At 44.6% G+C, this 16,397-nt stretch overlaps 1 protein-coding gene across 1 annotated transcript in view; it reads right to left on the bottom strand.

The window, feature by feature from the left end:
- Rgs22 (regulator of G protein signaling 22) overlaps window positions 1-15,388 on the bottom strand; it is a 149,053-nt gene extending 133,665 nt beyond the window's left edge. The window contains exons 1-3 of the mRNA XM_036208311.1: window positions 15,309-15,388; window positions 14,975-15,003; window positions 3,092-3,154 (exon numbers count right to left, since the gene is read on the bottom strand). Coding sequence (XP_036064204.1) covers window positions 3,092-3,154; window positions 14,975-15,003; window positions 15,309-15,333 — 117 coding nt within the window. The 5' untranslated portion in view covers window positions 15,334-15,388. The remainder of the gene's footprint in view (window positions 1-3,091; window positions 3,155-14,974; window positions 15,004-15,308) is intronic.
- Window positions 15,389-16,397: the final 1,009 nt, after the last annotated feature.

The following is a 16,397-nucleotide window of genomic DNA, read 5'->3' on the forward strand; positions in this document are numbered from 1 at the left end:
GCTGAGGGATGAGAAGGCAGCTCCACAGATGCCACACCTGCCAAGTGGCCAGAGGCCTGAAAAGCAAACAAACAAACAAACCTGGGAGTGTCTATTTTGACTGGATGGCAGGACAATGGCTGAATTTTTCCATAAATTTTCCATATTTTCTTTTTCCTTTTTTTTTTATTTAGAATGGAGCCTGAAACTATGTAGCCCAGGCTGGACTCAAACTTAGGGCAACCCTTCTATCTCAACCTTCCAAGAAGCTGGGATTACAGACATGAGCCATCGTGCTTGGCTTTGGTTTTATTACTGTTATGTTGACTTCTACAGCTTAATACAGATTTTCTGACCATGGCCAGGAACTCATTTACTTTCTGGAGGCAGCAGGCAACTCAGTTACTTCCTAGAATCACCAAGGAACCCATTTACTTCCTGGAGGCAGTATGGTACTCATTTATTTCCTGTATCAAATAAGCACCAAAATAGTCTCCAACCTTGGCACCATAAATGCTGAGAAACTGAAATTTAAGATTTAAATTGTTTCTTGTTTGTTTGGTTTTGGGTTAGGGGGTGTTGTGAGGTATGTGAGGTGCTGGGAGGTGACCCAAGGGCTGTGAGCATATTCTTACCCCACCCACCCCCTGCTTTCTTTTTAAGGCAGCCCCAGACAGGCCCTGAACTCACTATGGACCTCTATGTATGACAGGCAAGCATGACACCAACCTTTCTTTTTCACACTTTACAAAATGTGATTCTTTGGAAAGAATGGAGATTGCAGAGACTGGGGGTGGTGCAGAGATTATATAATCTGGAAAAGCAGAATTCTGGCAATTTCCTGATGCTTCTGGAGGCTGCATTACACAGGAGTGGGCGGTGAGAGCTGGAAAGAGCCATGCCCTGAGGACCCCATGGGAATCCCAAAGGTGACTTGGCAGCTCAGCTCCTCTGTCTCTGGTTATACCAAATCAAGACGAGAGCACAAAATACTTTGAGAGGAAAAACATTCACAAAACCAGCACTCGCACAGCTGTGGGCCATTGGTACGACCTTCCCCCTTCAAAGGACATGGGCAGTGGTAGGACTTGAACATAAACTTATGGTCCACTCTTCAAAAGTACTTGTGACTTCTCTATGTTCCATTTTTCCTCCCAGTTAAAATTTTTTGTTTGTTTGGGTCTTTTTGAGACAGTGTCGCATAGCTAAGAACGACTCTGAATGTATGATCCTGCTGATACCACCTCCCAAATGCTGGCTGGCTTGGTTTTGGTGGTTATCATTCCTAGCCACTTTACAGCTACATGACCACGCATGCGCTGTCCAGCAGCCAGGCAAAATGTTTAGTCACTCCAGGGCGTTACTTCCCACGTAATCTCATGGTCATGTAATCTGTGCACAGTGGGATCACGTCATCTATGTGCATTCATGGCATAGCTATGTAAGCCCGTATACTCATGTGAGAGGTGACCCATAAAAGCAGGCTCCCGGACCCTTCTCTGCACAATTCGTTTCTGATAGGCCTATTCACGTTCCCTCTCCCCTCTAACAAAACTCTTACAGTAGGTTCGCTTGTACCTCGTGTTCTCTCTCGCCCAGTAGACAGCACGCAAATAAATAACAGTGGCGCTGGCATTATGAGCATGCACCACCACCACTGGGCCTGGTTTGGGTGATGCTGGGGGTCTGTTCAGAGTTCTGGACATGGTGACTAAGCACTCTACCAACTGAGCTACATTCCCAGCTCTTTGCTTGTAAAAATTTTAATGAAGAAAGTTTTCACGCTTTAAAAATTTTAACTGATTTCCTTTGAAGTGCCACAACTCACTGACTTCATTTCTACACGACAGTGTAAACCATTTCAGGAACTGTCGTGTTACAAATCTCAACACCTACTCTGTCAATCATTGCTATTGAATGGAAACTCTATTAACTGGCATCCACCTATGTGTCCTGAGTCTTATTTACTACTGATACAAACTCTAGTTGCCTTAAATACAAATTCTACTTGAATATCTTCTAAAGAGGATAATAATAACTAGAGTAAAAAAAAATAGTTTCTTGAGATTTTGATATTGTCCATATCAGCCTGCTCAAAGTCTAACATGCTGCCAAATATACCAGGTCAGGACTTTGCACAGACGCCTGAGATGGTCAGGGAAACTCCAGCTTTCCTCAGTAAGAATATTTCTACATAGGATTCAAGCCAAAATGTTTAACTATAAAGAGATACAAACTGAGCAAAATTTCTTAATTGATCTATCTTTATTTATTTAGTTATTTATTTAGTTATTTATTGTTAAGATCTCATTCTACAGCCCAGGCTGGCCTCTAATATTTATGTCAATTCTCCTGCCTCAGGCTTCAAAGTGCTGGCATAAGGATGTTAAAGGTGTGATTAATCACATCCACAGTTTACCTTAATTGATCTTTATCTTTTCTATTTTATTTTATTTTACTTTTGAGACCAGGATTCACTATGTAGCTCTGGCTGGCTGGAGACTTTCAATGTGGGCCAGGCTGGCTTCCAATTTACAGAATCCACCTGGCTTTGCCTCTTGAGTGCCAGGATTACAGGCCTGCCATCTCACCTAGTCCTTTAGTTTATCTAAGAAAAACTATGTCTGATAAAATAGTCCAGCTTTGGGGCTGATGAGGTGGCTCCACGGTATAGGTGCCTGCTGCCCAAGTCTGACAACTTGAGTTCCATCACCAGGTTCCATAGAAGGTGGGAAGAGAAAACTGACCCCATGATGTTCCTCTGACCTTCACATGTGTGTGCATGCACTCATATACACACACACACACACACTCATACACACATGCACACATACACTCTCACATATATTCTCCAGCACACACACTCACATACACATGTATACACACATACACACACATGCGCACACACATATATGCACACACATACACACACATACACTCACACACATGCACATGCACACTCACACATACAATACACACTCTCTCTCTCTCTCTCTCTCTCTCTCTCTCTCACACACACACACACACACACACACACACACACACACACACTAATAATTTGTAAATACCTTGCTGCAATAATATACCCAATAGAACATCATAATCTACTCACAGGAAGGCTTAAGAACTCATTAAAGTAATCCACAAGGAAGTCATCTGTTGCCAAGTAATTTTCCTGCAAAAACATAAAAACATATTATGGCCATGTTTTGAAGCATGCCTGTATTACAATGACTTAGATCTTTGAGGCTTTTTAAGTCAGTTACACGTTGAGCCCTCACTACAAACCTAACACCGTCTCTGGAAGGGACAGGAAAATGGATGAGCACTCAGCAGACACAGAGAGTTCAAAGCCAGTCTCAGTGATGCAGTGAGTTCAAAGTATACTGGGACAGCTTGAACCAAATAGAATGGATCTTATCTCAAAAGTCCTCGACACTGCAGCTAGCTAGCAAATGGGACATGAAGGGTGTAGCATGACATGTAAACGAAGTATCAACAAATACAAACTGACGCAGCACATGATAAACTTCTCAGACTTTTAAAATAGAGGCAGGAGGTCTACAAGATAGCTTTTAACAGGTAAATGTTCTTGCCATGAAAACCTGATAACCTGAATTCAATCCCCAAAACCCTCACAAATGCAGAAAGAGAGCAGACTCAGTAGAGTTGTCCACTGACATGTGCACCTTGGCACACACAATATTAATAATAATAATAATAATAATAATAATAATAATAATAAATGCAAATTTAAAATAAATAAAGATGAAGGCAGAGTCATGGTCAAAGATCTAAAGCTCATTGCTGCTCAGTTAAGATGAAAAGCTAAAGCTAGGCATGATACTCATCTTCCCTGTGAGTGTGAGATGCAGTTTGCAGCATCTGGACCCTGCCTGATTCTGAACACGGACACGTTAGCAGCGCATGTATTCTGCCCACAGATCGTGTACATGGTTTTCTGTAACTATCTCATGTACCAACAGAGCCACTTTTGAAACTGCCAAGAACAAACTGCTCTCCCAATCCTAAAACACCTTATTTCATAGTCACTGTTTCCATTGTGTCAAGAGCACATCATGGCTCACTCGGCTGAATAGTACATGTGGTTATTTTGTTATTCATAATTATATTTCAATTTTGCAAATCTAACACGAAAGTTGAAACATGACACAATGCTATTATTTCCATATGGCTGATAATTTTCTTTTTATGAAGTACTAGCTAATTTTTAAAAATTAGTGAAGGAGTGGCTGGAGAGATAAAGGGCTTGTTGTGTGTACTGGGTGGTTTTGTGTGTCAACTTGACACAAGCTAGAGTCACCAGAGGAAGGAGCCTCAGCTGAGGAAACGCCTCCTTAAGATCCAGCTCTAAGGCATTTTCTCATTTAGTGATCAATGGGGGAGGGCCCAGGCCATGGTGGGTGGTGCCATCCTGGGGCTGCTGGTCCTGGGTTATATGAGAAGGTGAGCTGAGTAAGACAGGGGAAGCAAGCCAGTGAGCAGCTCCCCTCCATGGCCTCTGCATCAGCTCCTGCCTCCAGGTTCCTGCCCTGTTTGAGTTCCTGTCCTGTCTTACCCCAGTGATGAACAGTAACGTTAAAGTGTAAGCCAAATAAACCCTTTCTTTCCTCCCCAACTTGCTTCCTGGTCATGGTGTTTGGTCATAGCAATAGAAACCCTAACTAAGACACTGTGTAAGCATTCGGACTTGACTTCAATCCCCAGTGCTCATACAGGAAGCTGGGTGTGGTGGTATGTGCTTGCAATACCAACTCTGGGGAGGCAGAGACAGGAGGATCCCTGGGGCTCTTTGGCTAGCCAGCCCAGATCTCAGTGACAGACCCTGTCAGAGGAGGACGGTGGGGAGAAGGTGAAAGTGGGGGAGAAGGTAAGAGGGGGGAGGAAAGAGGGAGAGAACAAAACCCAGTGGGTAGACTTCCGAGGAACAGCACCCATGATTGACCTCTGTCTACACTCACATGCATGTGCGTGTACAGTAGGAGAGAGGAGGGAGGAGGAGGCTGAGAAAACGATGAAGATGAAGTACCATGGTATATTTAAACCTGCTTTGGAAAATAGACTTGTTTTCGGTAACTTTTAGTAACTGCAGTGCCTTAAGAGAATTCTAAATAGTTCTAGTTCTTGTTCAAGATTCATAACAAGGAACGTATTAGAAATCTCAACTAATCAACACAGGGTTTAGTTTGCTAAGACCCCAAGTGATTAAAACAGATGAACCAAGGATTCAGCAAACCCACTACCTTCAGAGCCGCGCCTTGGCAGCATGGCTCCAAATGCTGGTCAGCAAAGGTCTGTTGAGATAGAGTGAGGTGGACACCATTGGGGGAAGCTGTAAGTTAGTAACTGTTTGCTGCAAGCCAGGCCCTCCCTCGTCAATCATCAGTTGGGATGGGGACACCAGGGGCTTGCTTACAGGTCAATCTGATGTTGATATGTTCTCAGTTGAGGGGTCCTCTTCTGAGATGACTCCAGGTTGTGTCAAGTTGACAAAACCCTGGCCAGAACAATAGCTTTATAGATTTTCAAGCTTCTGAACTTGATTTAGTGAAGCACCAAGTTAACTCTTGAGAAACACATCCTAACTCAATCATTTTTAGTGTCGCTCAAGTAGAAGGCATTTGTGTTACAATAAGAGTAGCCAAATTTGGGTAGTGGTGATAAATTCCAAATGAAATAATAGTTTAAAACAATAACTATATCTTTCAGCTGAAATTCATTTTATTAAATTATGTAACTAATTTTAAAAAGTAACCAAACTTTATACTAAGCCACCAATCATGAATCCATAGATAGAAAAATGTATATTTTATATTAATTTTACAAATTAACTATATTATATTAATAAACATACTAATAGCAGTGGGGTATAAAATTTCTTGTTAGGTTTTCTAAAATATGCATTTCATTTTCATTTTTAGCTGACTTAAACTTAGCTCTATGCATTTCGTAGAGCCTTGTGGACCAGCAACACCTCAATAACCCTCAGATTCACAAACTCACTCTACAGCAGTGGGTCTCAACCTTCCTAATGTTGTGACCCTTTTAATACAGTTCCTCATGTTGTGGTGACCCCAACCATAAGACTATTTTCGCTGATACTTCATAACTGTAAATTTGCTACTGTTGTAAATCATAATATAAATATCTGTGTTTTCTGATGGTCTTAGGCGACCCCGGTGAAAGGGTCGTTCACCCCAATGGGGTTGTGACCCACAGGTTGAGAACCTTTGCTCTTGACGCTTCCAGTTCCAAGAGCCTCTAACTCACTTGATGAAGTACCTGCTTTGTTTTGATCTCATAATCAATTTCAGACATTGACTTTCCTGAAGCACATTGAGAGTGAATCTCTAGGAATGAAAGCAAAGGACATATATTGCGGTCCGGTTCTCACTGCTAGACACTACAGTGATAAACACCTCAAGTGGACACAGCATTTCTCAGCATCTCTTCTTGGTTGCTGAGCTCCTCCTGCTTGGGACTGACTGTCCTGGGGTCACAGTGGCTCTGCCTTTCCTCCATGGTGAATTGGCACTGTGGTACGGTCACATGCTCAAGTTTGTGGAGACAACCATAGAAACTTAAAATATTGTTCAAATACATCAAAATCAGCATTTTTTGTTTAGCTATGTCTTAACTTTTATGGTTATTAAATATGATTGTATCGATTTGGGGCAGCTATGACATGTGAAATAAGTGTATATGACAAGTGCTACCTGCTCTGACCTTAATGGCATTTCAGCAGGAAGCTGCATCTCTAAATAAGCGAGTATTTCCCACCACAGTTACTGGTTCAATGTGTTGACACATCTAGTCACATTAGCAGGCAGTCCTGCAAATCAAAGAGACTAGGCAAGTGCTGTGCGTGCATGTATGTGTGCATGAGTGTGTGTGTGTGTGTGTGTATGTGTGTGTGTGTGTGTGTGTGTGTGTGTGGAGAGAGAGAGAGAGAGAGAGAGAGAGAGAGAGAGAGAGAGAGAGAGAGAGAGACTGGGATTAAACACAGAATCTTGAGCACGCTAGGCAAGAATTCTACCACAAAGCAGCATCTCTAGCCCTAAACCTACGGAGATCTGAGAAGCTTTTCACTCCCAAAGCCCTTGAATTATAAAAGCCCGAAAGTCTTTAATCTGGGTTAGTGGCTCTGCTTTGCTCATTAAGTTTCCTCAATCCATTACTTGGACATTTTTAAATTAACTAAATTTTGCAGGTCAGGTTGGTGTCTTCCACATACCCAGCAAACTTGATGGAGGAATGACAAGAAAACTGAGTTACACTTAGTTCCTCCACTACATCATCCCATAGGTGTGACTCAGTGTGCGGTGGAAGGAGGTGAGGAAGAGAAGGAGAAGAGAGGGAGACAGGGAGGGAAGGGAGGGTGGAGGGGACGGTCTCCTTTAATTCTGCCGTTGACTACAGGTGTGCCTCCTGAAAAAGTGAAATCATCGTGTCCCATTTTAGTCCAAACTTGCCAAGTTTCTTACAGAAGGAGGGTGGACACCCGCCAGTGATGGCAGCCAGTGATGTGTTCTTCCTCTTCATCCTCATCATTTCATCACAGTCCCCTCTTTTTATGTAGTGTGTGCATGTCAGAGGACAGCTTTCGGGGTTGGTTCCCCTCCATGTAGGTTCTTGGGACCAAACGCACGTTATCAGTCTCAGCAAGCACCTGCTGCGCCATCTCACTGGTCTGCATGACAGTCCCTCCCTTCCCACCCATTGCTTAATTAATCTCAAACATCCAAGGCTTTCTCCCTGAATAAAACTCCTTCCAGCCTGATTTTTTTTTTTTTTTGAAGAATTTATTGTGTACAGTGTTCTGCCTACATGTATGCCTGCAGGCCAGAAGAGGGCACCAGATCTCATTACAGATGGCTGTGAGCCACCATGTGGGTGCTGGGAGTTGAACTCAGGACCTCTGGAAGAGCAGCCAGTGCTCTTAACCGCTGAGCCACCTCTCCAGCCCCCAGCCTGATGGTCTAACTTAAAGGATACAATGGTTCTCACTTTCTCCCCTTCTCCATCTCTAAGGGTAAAGGCGGATGTGGTAATGTCTCCAAGTCTGAACCTCACAATTCACACATAAATGTGACATTTATCATCCTGATGACAGGAAAGGTTAGTGTCTCCATTTGCTTTTTAATGTTGTGATAAAAACAACTTAGGGAGGAAAAGGGTTTATTTCAGCTCACAGCTCCCAGGTCCATCCCAGCATACAGTCCATCATGAAGGGCAGTCAGGGCAGAAAGTCAAGCCAGGAACCTGGAGGCAGGAACTGAAGCAGAGGCTGTGAAGGAACGCTGCTTGCTGGCTTGCTCATACACTGCAGAACCCCCTGCCCAGGAGTGGCACTGCCCACACTGGGCTAGGCTCTTCTGCAACAGTTATCCAGCAAGAAAATGCCCACAGCTGCACCTGCAGGCTAACCTGACATGGGCACTCTCTCAGCTGAGGCTCGCTCTCTCCGGATGACTCTAGCTTGTATCAAACTGACAAAAGCAAAGGAAAACCAAACCAGCACAGATCTCTCTCCCATCAGAGGGAATGCAGTTCCTGACTGGTAATGTGTATCCCCAGAACAAGCTACAACCAATGACTACTTTATTTATGGAGCTTCTAACAGATTCTGCAGTTCCAAAAAGCGTTAGAAAATTGATCCCTGTCCTGAGTATAGACCTCCATAAGGATGAGTGATCTCCAATAGCAACACTTTCCAAAGGCCCTCTGGGATGCATCTCAGTTTCCAGAAGCCTTTGCTAAGTACCCTGGCTCCTAGCTCAGCAATGTCTTCAGGAAAGAAGGGGTGAAGGGTGATAGGACCAATGAATCCTGCATCTAATTGCCCTGCCCTCTATGGTTTCTACATGAAGCCATCTATTACCAACTGAGTACGCTTACAGTCACTCAACCCACCATGTTCCATTTAGAAAACAAACACTAAGTGATTACAGCCATGCAGCCTTCTTCCTTGGGGCTGGGATTATGGATCTTTTGATATATTGTGTTTAAATATCTTAGGGTTTCTGTTGCTGTGAAGAGACACCATGACCACAGCAACTCTTATAAAGGAAAACATTTAATTGAGTGGCTTACAGTTCAGAAGTTCAGTCTGTTATTATCTGTGGTGGGACATGGTGGCATGAAGGCAGACACGGTGCTGAAGCTGAGAGTTCTTACATCTTGATCTTGTAGGCAACAGGAAGTGGTCTGCGACACTGGGCATGGCTTGAGCATACGCAATCTCAAAGCCTGCCTCCACAGTGACACACTTCCTCCAACAAGGCCACACCTACTCCAACAAAGCCACGCCTCCTAATAGTGCCACTCTCTTTAGGGGCCATTTTCTTTTAAACCACCACAAATGATGATATTTTCATGTTTTAGAAATCTCTCTGTTTACTATAATAATATCCAAGCTTTAAAGATAACAGAGTGAATCTGAGAAAGCTAAGCCTTAGTTGAAAGCAAACACCAGTTTTAATGCTGTAAATACTGTTAGAAGCTAAAGCCCCCTTTTACAATGAAGTTTTTGAGAATTTCCTTCATAAATCCTCCATTTCCATCATTCCTAATCTCCCTCTCCCCTGTGACTGTCTCCTGTACTTTCCTACTCCCTCTTGAATCCACGGTCTCTTCTTCAATTATTATTATTACAACATACACACAGAGAGATAGACAACCTACCGAATCCATTTATGTTGCTCATATGTGTGTGCTTAGGGTTGGCCATTTGGGCCTGGGTAACCTGTCAGGGGCTTATCCCTGGAGAAAACTATCCTCCCCTCTTAGCAGCCATTGGTACCTAGAACTCTTCATCCAGGGCCAGGGCCTTGTGAAATTTCCCCCTATTTACATTGGCATGTTAACTGGTGGTGTCATTATGCAGGTCCTGTTTGGGCCACTGTATTGTTGAGATTGGATTCAGCTTCTCAGTCATGTCTAGAAGACATGATCTTATAGCAGGTGTGTTAGTTACTTTTCTATGCTGTGATAAGACACCATGACCAAGGCAACTCATAGAAGAAAGGGTTTATTGGGGTTACAGTTTCAGAGGGTGAGTCCACAGCATCATGGCAGAGAGCAAGGCAGCGGCAGGCATGGTGCTGAGGAGTGGCTGAGAGCTACAACCCTTGATGACAAGCAGTTGACACAGAGAAAGCTACAGGGGAATGGCATGGGCTTTTGAAGCCCCAGAGCCCAGCCCCAGTGACACACCTCCTCCCACAAGGCCACACCTCCTAGTCTTTCCCAAATAGTCCACCAACTGGGGACCAAGTATTCAAGCCCATGAGCCTCTGGGGCTGTTCTTGTCCAAACAATCACAATAGGCGTTTCGGTCCTCAAGAACTTTTGCTTCTCTAACACAGGGTCGAGTGTAGCTGCAGCTGCCTCAAACTCTGCAGTGGACATGACCTTGAAGTCCTGATCTTCCTGCCTCTACCTCCCAAGTGCTATGGTTACAGGTGTATGACACCCAACCTGGCTAAAGTCTCTTTTAATTTGATGGTAAGATAAAGACATATTTTTCTCTTTTTAATCTTTTTCTCTTTTAAGCAACTTTTAACTTGCTTTTTAATTTTTTAATTATTTATTTACTTATATTTTGGTTTTTCAAGATAGGGTAGTTTCTCTGTGTAGTTTTGGTGCCTGTCCTGGAACTCACTCTGTAGACCAGGCTGGCCTCGAACTCACAGAGATCCATCTGCCTCTGCCTCCCGAGTGCTGGGATTAACAGCATGCACCACCACACCTGGCTCAGGAGCCACTCTCACAAACTTGACTGAATGTGCTCACTGCATGTATCATGAGACCATGTGAACTCAGGCCTTTTGTCACAGAGATTGGTGGTGTGGATCTGCTGCACTGTGAACTCAGAAGAGTCAGGACTGCAAGCAGTGAGGGAGCAGACACTTATCTGTATTACTTCTTTGCAAGAACTCATGCATTGTTTACATAAATAAAAATATGCTCCACAAGGGACATAAAGATATATTAGTGTTTTTTTTTTTACTTGTTTCTCCAAATTACCAAAGTCCAACCAAACACAATAAAGATGCTAAGCAGGGTGTGGTGGCATGTGCCTATAATCGCAGCACATGGGGGGCAGAGGCTGGCAGGCAAGAGTTTAAGGTCATCCTCATTTACAGAGTTAAAGGCCAGCCTAGACTACCTGACACTCCATCTCAAAAATTAAAATAAATAAATGAAAAACCAATCCACTGAACCAAATTCATCATCTAAGTAACATGCTTTGTATTGCCATGTGCTTGGAAAATATAAAGGTATGCCAAGACAGTTCCAGCCCACAGTTTTGTTAAGAAAGTTAAAAATTTATAGATAAATTGTTAAAATAGCTGGGCATGATGACTCATGCCTACAACCCAACATGTAGGAGGTAGAGGCAGGAGGGTCAGCCAGCTACAAACCAAGTCCAAAGACAGTATAGTCTACATAGAGTTCCAAGGTAGCCAGGGCCACATAGCAAGACTCTACCCCAAAACAAGCCTGCCACTAAAACAGAAATTTAAATATACACAATGACTCTGGAAGACAAGCAGTTGATTCCAAACAAATTGCTCTATGCTTTGAAAGTGAAGACCCCATGTGAAGGTTAAGATCTTTTGTAGACATTCGTAATAACAATGTAGTTTTTAATTACTGGTTGAGAAAATATGAAGAAAGTTATTATAAATACTGGAACACCAAAACACCACTTCTTAAATGGCATAGGAAATTATTTGTGTAATCAAAGCAGTTTCCTGGCTGTCACTGAGGTGCCCTTTGGTCACATAATTCTGTTCTCCATGAGATGCCATCTCATGATCCAAGGTAATTGCTTCAGTTCAGCCTCACATTGTTGTCCCAGCAAGCAAGTAGAAAACTGGCTTACTCTTGCTTTCTATACCTATATGAATTTTAGAAGCTCAATAACCCAGCATCTGAATGTAGCTGAACCACAATAACAAGCCTGTGATGACAGGGTCAGTCACCCCTCTATAAACACTAGCTCTCCAGAGGTAGGGCATAGCCCTCCTACTTACAGCCTCTCAACCAAAACTCAGTTACATGCCCCTCTTTAACTACTGCAGGAGGGACAGAAAACAAGGCTTGGGGTCGCCGTCACACTTTTCAAAGAATGTTTAGTTTATTGGTGAGCACACCACCATCACACTTTAGAGAAGGCGGCCAAGCATCTGTCTGAGGCAGGTTAATGATTTAATGAATAGCCAACACTTGGTTGAACATGTGAATTTGAGAATCTGGTCACAAACTGGTTTCCACGGGAAGCTGTCCAGAGTGCCAAGGCTGTCTGCATGATGTTAGGTTGGGAAGGCTTCAGGGAGATGAGCTGGGCCTGAAGGAATGTGCCAGATTGTGAAATGGATGGGGAAGGGCAACCCAGTCAGATCTGACAGCAAACGCAGGAGGCAAGCAGGGCAGCTTGGCTGGAGCCGGAGGCATGTGGAAGTGCTTTGTAAACTCAAAGCAGGCTGGCTGTGGTAGTTATTGTAGAGAACAGGGTTGGGAGACCAGGTTGAGGAAGACTCGATGTTTGAACGGCTCTATAGGCTACTAGATAAGTCGCCTCAGTGGTAGTTAACTTCTGTGAACTTTGACTCCCTCGTCTGTGAAACATGGGAAATAGCCGACACCTCATAGGGCTATCTTGAAGTTAAATATTAGTCTGCGGTCAGCATTCAAGGATACCAGCTATTAATCAAGTTTCTTACAGTGGAGTAACATGGTAATTTTGGAAAGAGTTATGATAGCCATGGTAGAAGCAATGAGACACGTAATCCAATACACCCGATACACAGAAGTTTGCTCTTTGTGCTTTAGACAAAGAAAATCTGTAGTTGAGAGAAGGAAGATTGAAGCAGTGATACCAGTTAGGACTACAGCCAAACTCCGTGCCTGGGGATGAAGCCTGAAACCAAACAGCAGATGTGCAGATGCAGAGAAAGACACAGCTAGGAAGGGAGGTGGAGGTAGATGCCTGCAGTCAAGGGATGAAGGAAGAAACTTGGATGACTCCATACCCAGTGTGCCATTTACCAAAACACAAGAAAGTGCCGGAAAAGCAGAAATGGGGGCTGAGAGTGGAAGGAAGCATCCTGGAGAGGTGACATGGGGATGTCTAGATGGTGAAGACACCAGGTATGCAGGAGCATCAAGAGTGGTGTCTGGACCCAGGTGTAGTGGCACACATCTGTAATCCATCCCAGCTCTGGGGAAGCTGGAGCAGCTGGATGGAAAGTCTGACGTTATCCTGAGCTATATACTAGCAAGTTCCAGGCCAGCAGAGGTTATATAGTGAGACCCTGATTTAAAAAGAGTCTGAACAGATGGGCTAGGGGGGTGTATGAACAAAAGAGGAGTTCACCCACAGCATTCTGTAGAACAGATCCCAAAGGTCAACAGTTTCACAGGAGAGAGAAAAGAGAAGCTGGAAAGGGAGAAGGAGGCAGGTCTGAGGACCAGAGACAGCGGGTGCCAGTGGAGCTGAGGGGAGCAGGACCAGGCAAAAGAGTCCTCCAGCACATGCTCTAATGTTAAGTGGAGTGTTAAGTGCTCTTAAGACGCCCAGGCAGGAATAGTGCTGGAGTGGAGGAGCTGGCTCACAAGTCCTGCTTCACTGAAGAACACTTCAGGCTTAGTGCCTGGAATAACTTAAATTTCCCATAAATGGGGCTTTGCCAATCTGCTGGAGCACTTCTGACGTGCTGTGTGTACCTGTACGCTGGTGTGGATGGACACTCACAATTGCTCTTCCTCCTCCTCCTCCTCCCCCTCCTCCCTTCCTCCTCCTCCTCTTCCTCCTCTTCTTCCTCCTCCCCTTCCTCCTCCTCTTCCTCCTCTTCTTCCTCCTCCTCCTCTTCCTCCTCCCCTTCCTCCTTCTACCCCTCCACCCTTCTTCCAGGATCTGCTGACTTATCCCTCTCTCTTCTATTAGCCCCCTAGACTGTAAATGTCTTGAGACTTAGCCCCAACATTAGGACAATACTTTGAATATACAATCACTCATGTTTGTTGAACAAAGAGCCAAAAGTAGGTAAGATACCAGACATTGTAACAATGGAAGTGGTTAGAACTCTGGCCGGACCTTGGTGGAAGCAGGCTTTGCTACTGTCCATCTGTACCCTGGGCAAGTTCCTCAAATATGCAATAGGCTTTACAGAATACACTCCAAAGACAGCACTCTCCCAAACGATGTGTGTATTTGCAGATATTTAGGATGCTCAGTTTCTCCAAAGTCTGACCTGAGAACCATGTATAGAAAAAATTTTAAACAATTATAAATGGACCACTGTTTTTGTTTTGGTTGTTTGGTTGGTTATTATCAGGGCTTTTTGTTTGTTTTTTGGTATTTATTTATTGGGGTTTTTTGTTTGTTTGTTCGCTTGTTTGAGGCAGGGAGAGTCTCCCTATATAGTTCTGTCTGTCCTGGAACTCTCTCTGTAGACCAGGCTGGCCTTGAACTCACAGAGATCTGCCGCCTCTCTCCGCCTCCCAAGTACTGGGACTAAAGGTGCACTACCATGCCCAGAGTTTTGTTTTTTGTTTTTGTTTGTTAAGAATGACCGTGAACTCCCAATCCTCCTGCCCTGTCTCTGATGCTGGGATTATAAATGTGAGCCCCCTTACCCTCAATCGACCCCTTTCTTCAATGCTAATGTTTCCTGCAACCAGGAACTGCCAGGCACATCACAACAAACCCTGGAGATAAACCTGCCTGGTGGAGACCCTGGGAGTACCGAGACATTAAATGCCCTTTTACAGGAAACAGCTTTGACAATGATTAACATTCTTACACAAATCAGCGGAGAATGTAAAAGGCCTGTGCGTTGTTCCCACCGATGTGTTAACTGAAATGGCAAAAAGGAAAAGCACACACCTCCTCCACCATCTAATCTTTTCTATTAAAACAAAGCCGAGGGGGGAACACTACGTAGCCCCTCTAAATTATACTTACAAAATCATCTTCTGTAATCTCTGGCGGGTCTGAAACGAGACAAAACGTTACAGTTGAGCACTCAGATCCACCTGACTTTCTGTTACACTAGGTGAAATACTCCGTGAAGTAGGGCAGCGCCTCGCTCTCCTGTAGACTCCGGGTGAGCTCAGTAAGATGTGCATTATCCGCACGTGGATTAGATTTTAAACTAGAATTCAAGGTGGAGGTGGGGAGGAAAGACTCTGGCTTGGAACGGTGACGCCGGAGCTAGCCTACGGCCCCCAGCTGCAAATGGAGACTATAGCGGCGCGGGCGGGCGCGGGGCGGGAGCGGGGCTGCGGATCCCACCTACCGGCAGAGAGCCGCTTCTCCGGCATACCGTCGGGGCACCCGCTGCCCGACCCCGCTGTCGGGGAGCGGCCGGCGCCTTGCGCCACGGCCTGGGGCTGCCCTCTGCCGCGCGTCCAGGGTTGCCATGGAGCTGGACAAAGAGAGGCTGAGCTGGGGGTGGCGGCTGGGGAATGGGGTTACTGTGGAGACGGCCGCACTCGCACTCCCGAAGAGGAAAGGCGGCCAGGGCAAAGGGGACTCACTCACCCAGGAAAAAGGACCTGAGAGCATGGCCCCAATTTTCTTAGTAGAGCCACACACTTGGTCAGACGCCTGTGGCAAATGGTAATCCCCCTGGCTCCGTGTTAGGACCGACGCGCTTTCATGAACTCAGACCATTAAAAATTACCCGAACAGGCGATCACAAATTAAGATTATCCTGTAATGTGTGTTCTGGAAAACAGTTAGGGTGAGAGAGCTGGGCGTGGTGGCATACACCTGTAATCCCAGCAGCTGAGAGGTGGTGGTAAGAGAAATCAAGAGCTACGGGCTGTCCCCAGCTACATAGAGTTTAAGGCCAGCCTGGGCTACTGTGAAGCAAAACCACAAGAAAGAATGTCTAAAAACAAAAACAAAACAAAACAAAAAACAAAAAAAAAAATTTAAACGAATAATTATTCTAAATATTAAAAAACATTTTATAAAAAAAAAAACGTATGTCTGTATCTGTAGGCTCGATAGTTGTGGCAAGCCCCAGAGATCACTGCTTGCGCTTACCGGGCAATGCTTCCAACAAAATGCCTAAAATGAAACGCTCCACCGCACCCTATCACCCCATCCCCCATCCCCAAACCGGATCTCCGGATCTCTGAGCTTCATCTTCTGGCCAGGGTTGTGGCAAAGACCCCCAAAGCCCGCACTAGGAAGGTGGAGGAAGAATGATCAGGAGGAGTTCAAGGCCAGCCTGGGCTACATGAGAACCTGTCTCAACTAAAATACAGACGATCAGATAATACATCTCTTAAGCCAGAAACCTGGGAGTCTCCCTCCAAACCCCATATTCAGCATGCATTGGATTCAGCCAATTCTACCTTAAATATGTCTGTATTTG

This window comes from Onychomys torridus, chromosome 16, assembly GCF_903995425.1.
Source record: "Onychomys torridus chromosome 16, mOncTor1.1, whole genome shotgun sequence".
NCBI classification, from domain to species: domain Eukaryota; kingdom Metazoa; phylum Chordata; class Mammalia; order Rodentia; family Cricetidae; genus Onychomys; species Onychomys torridus.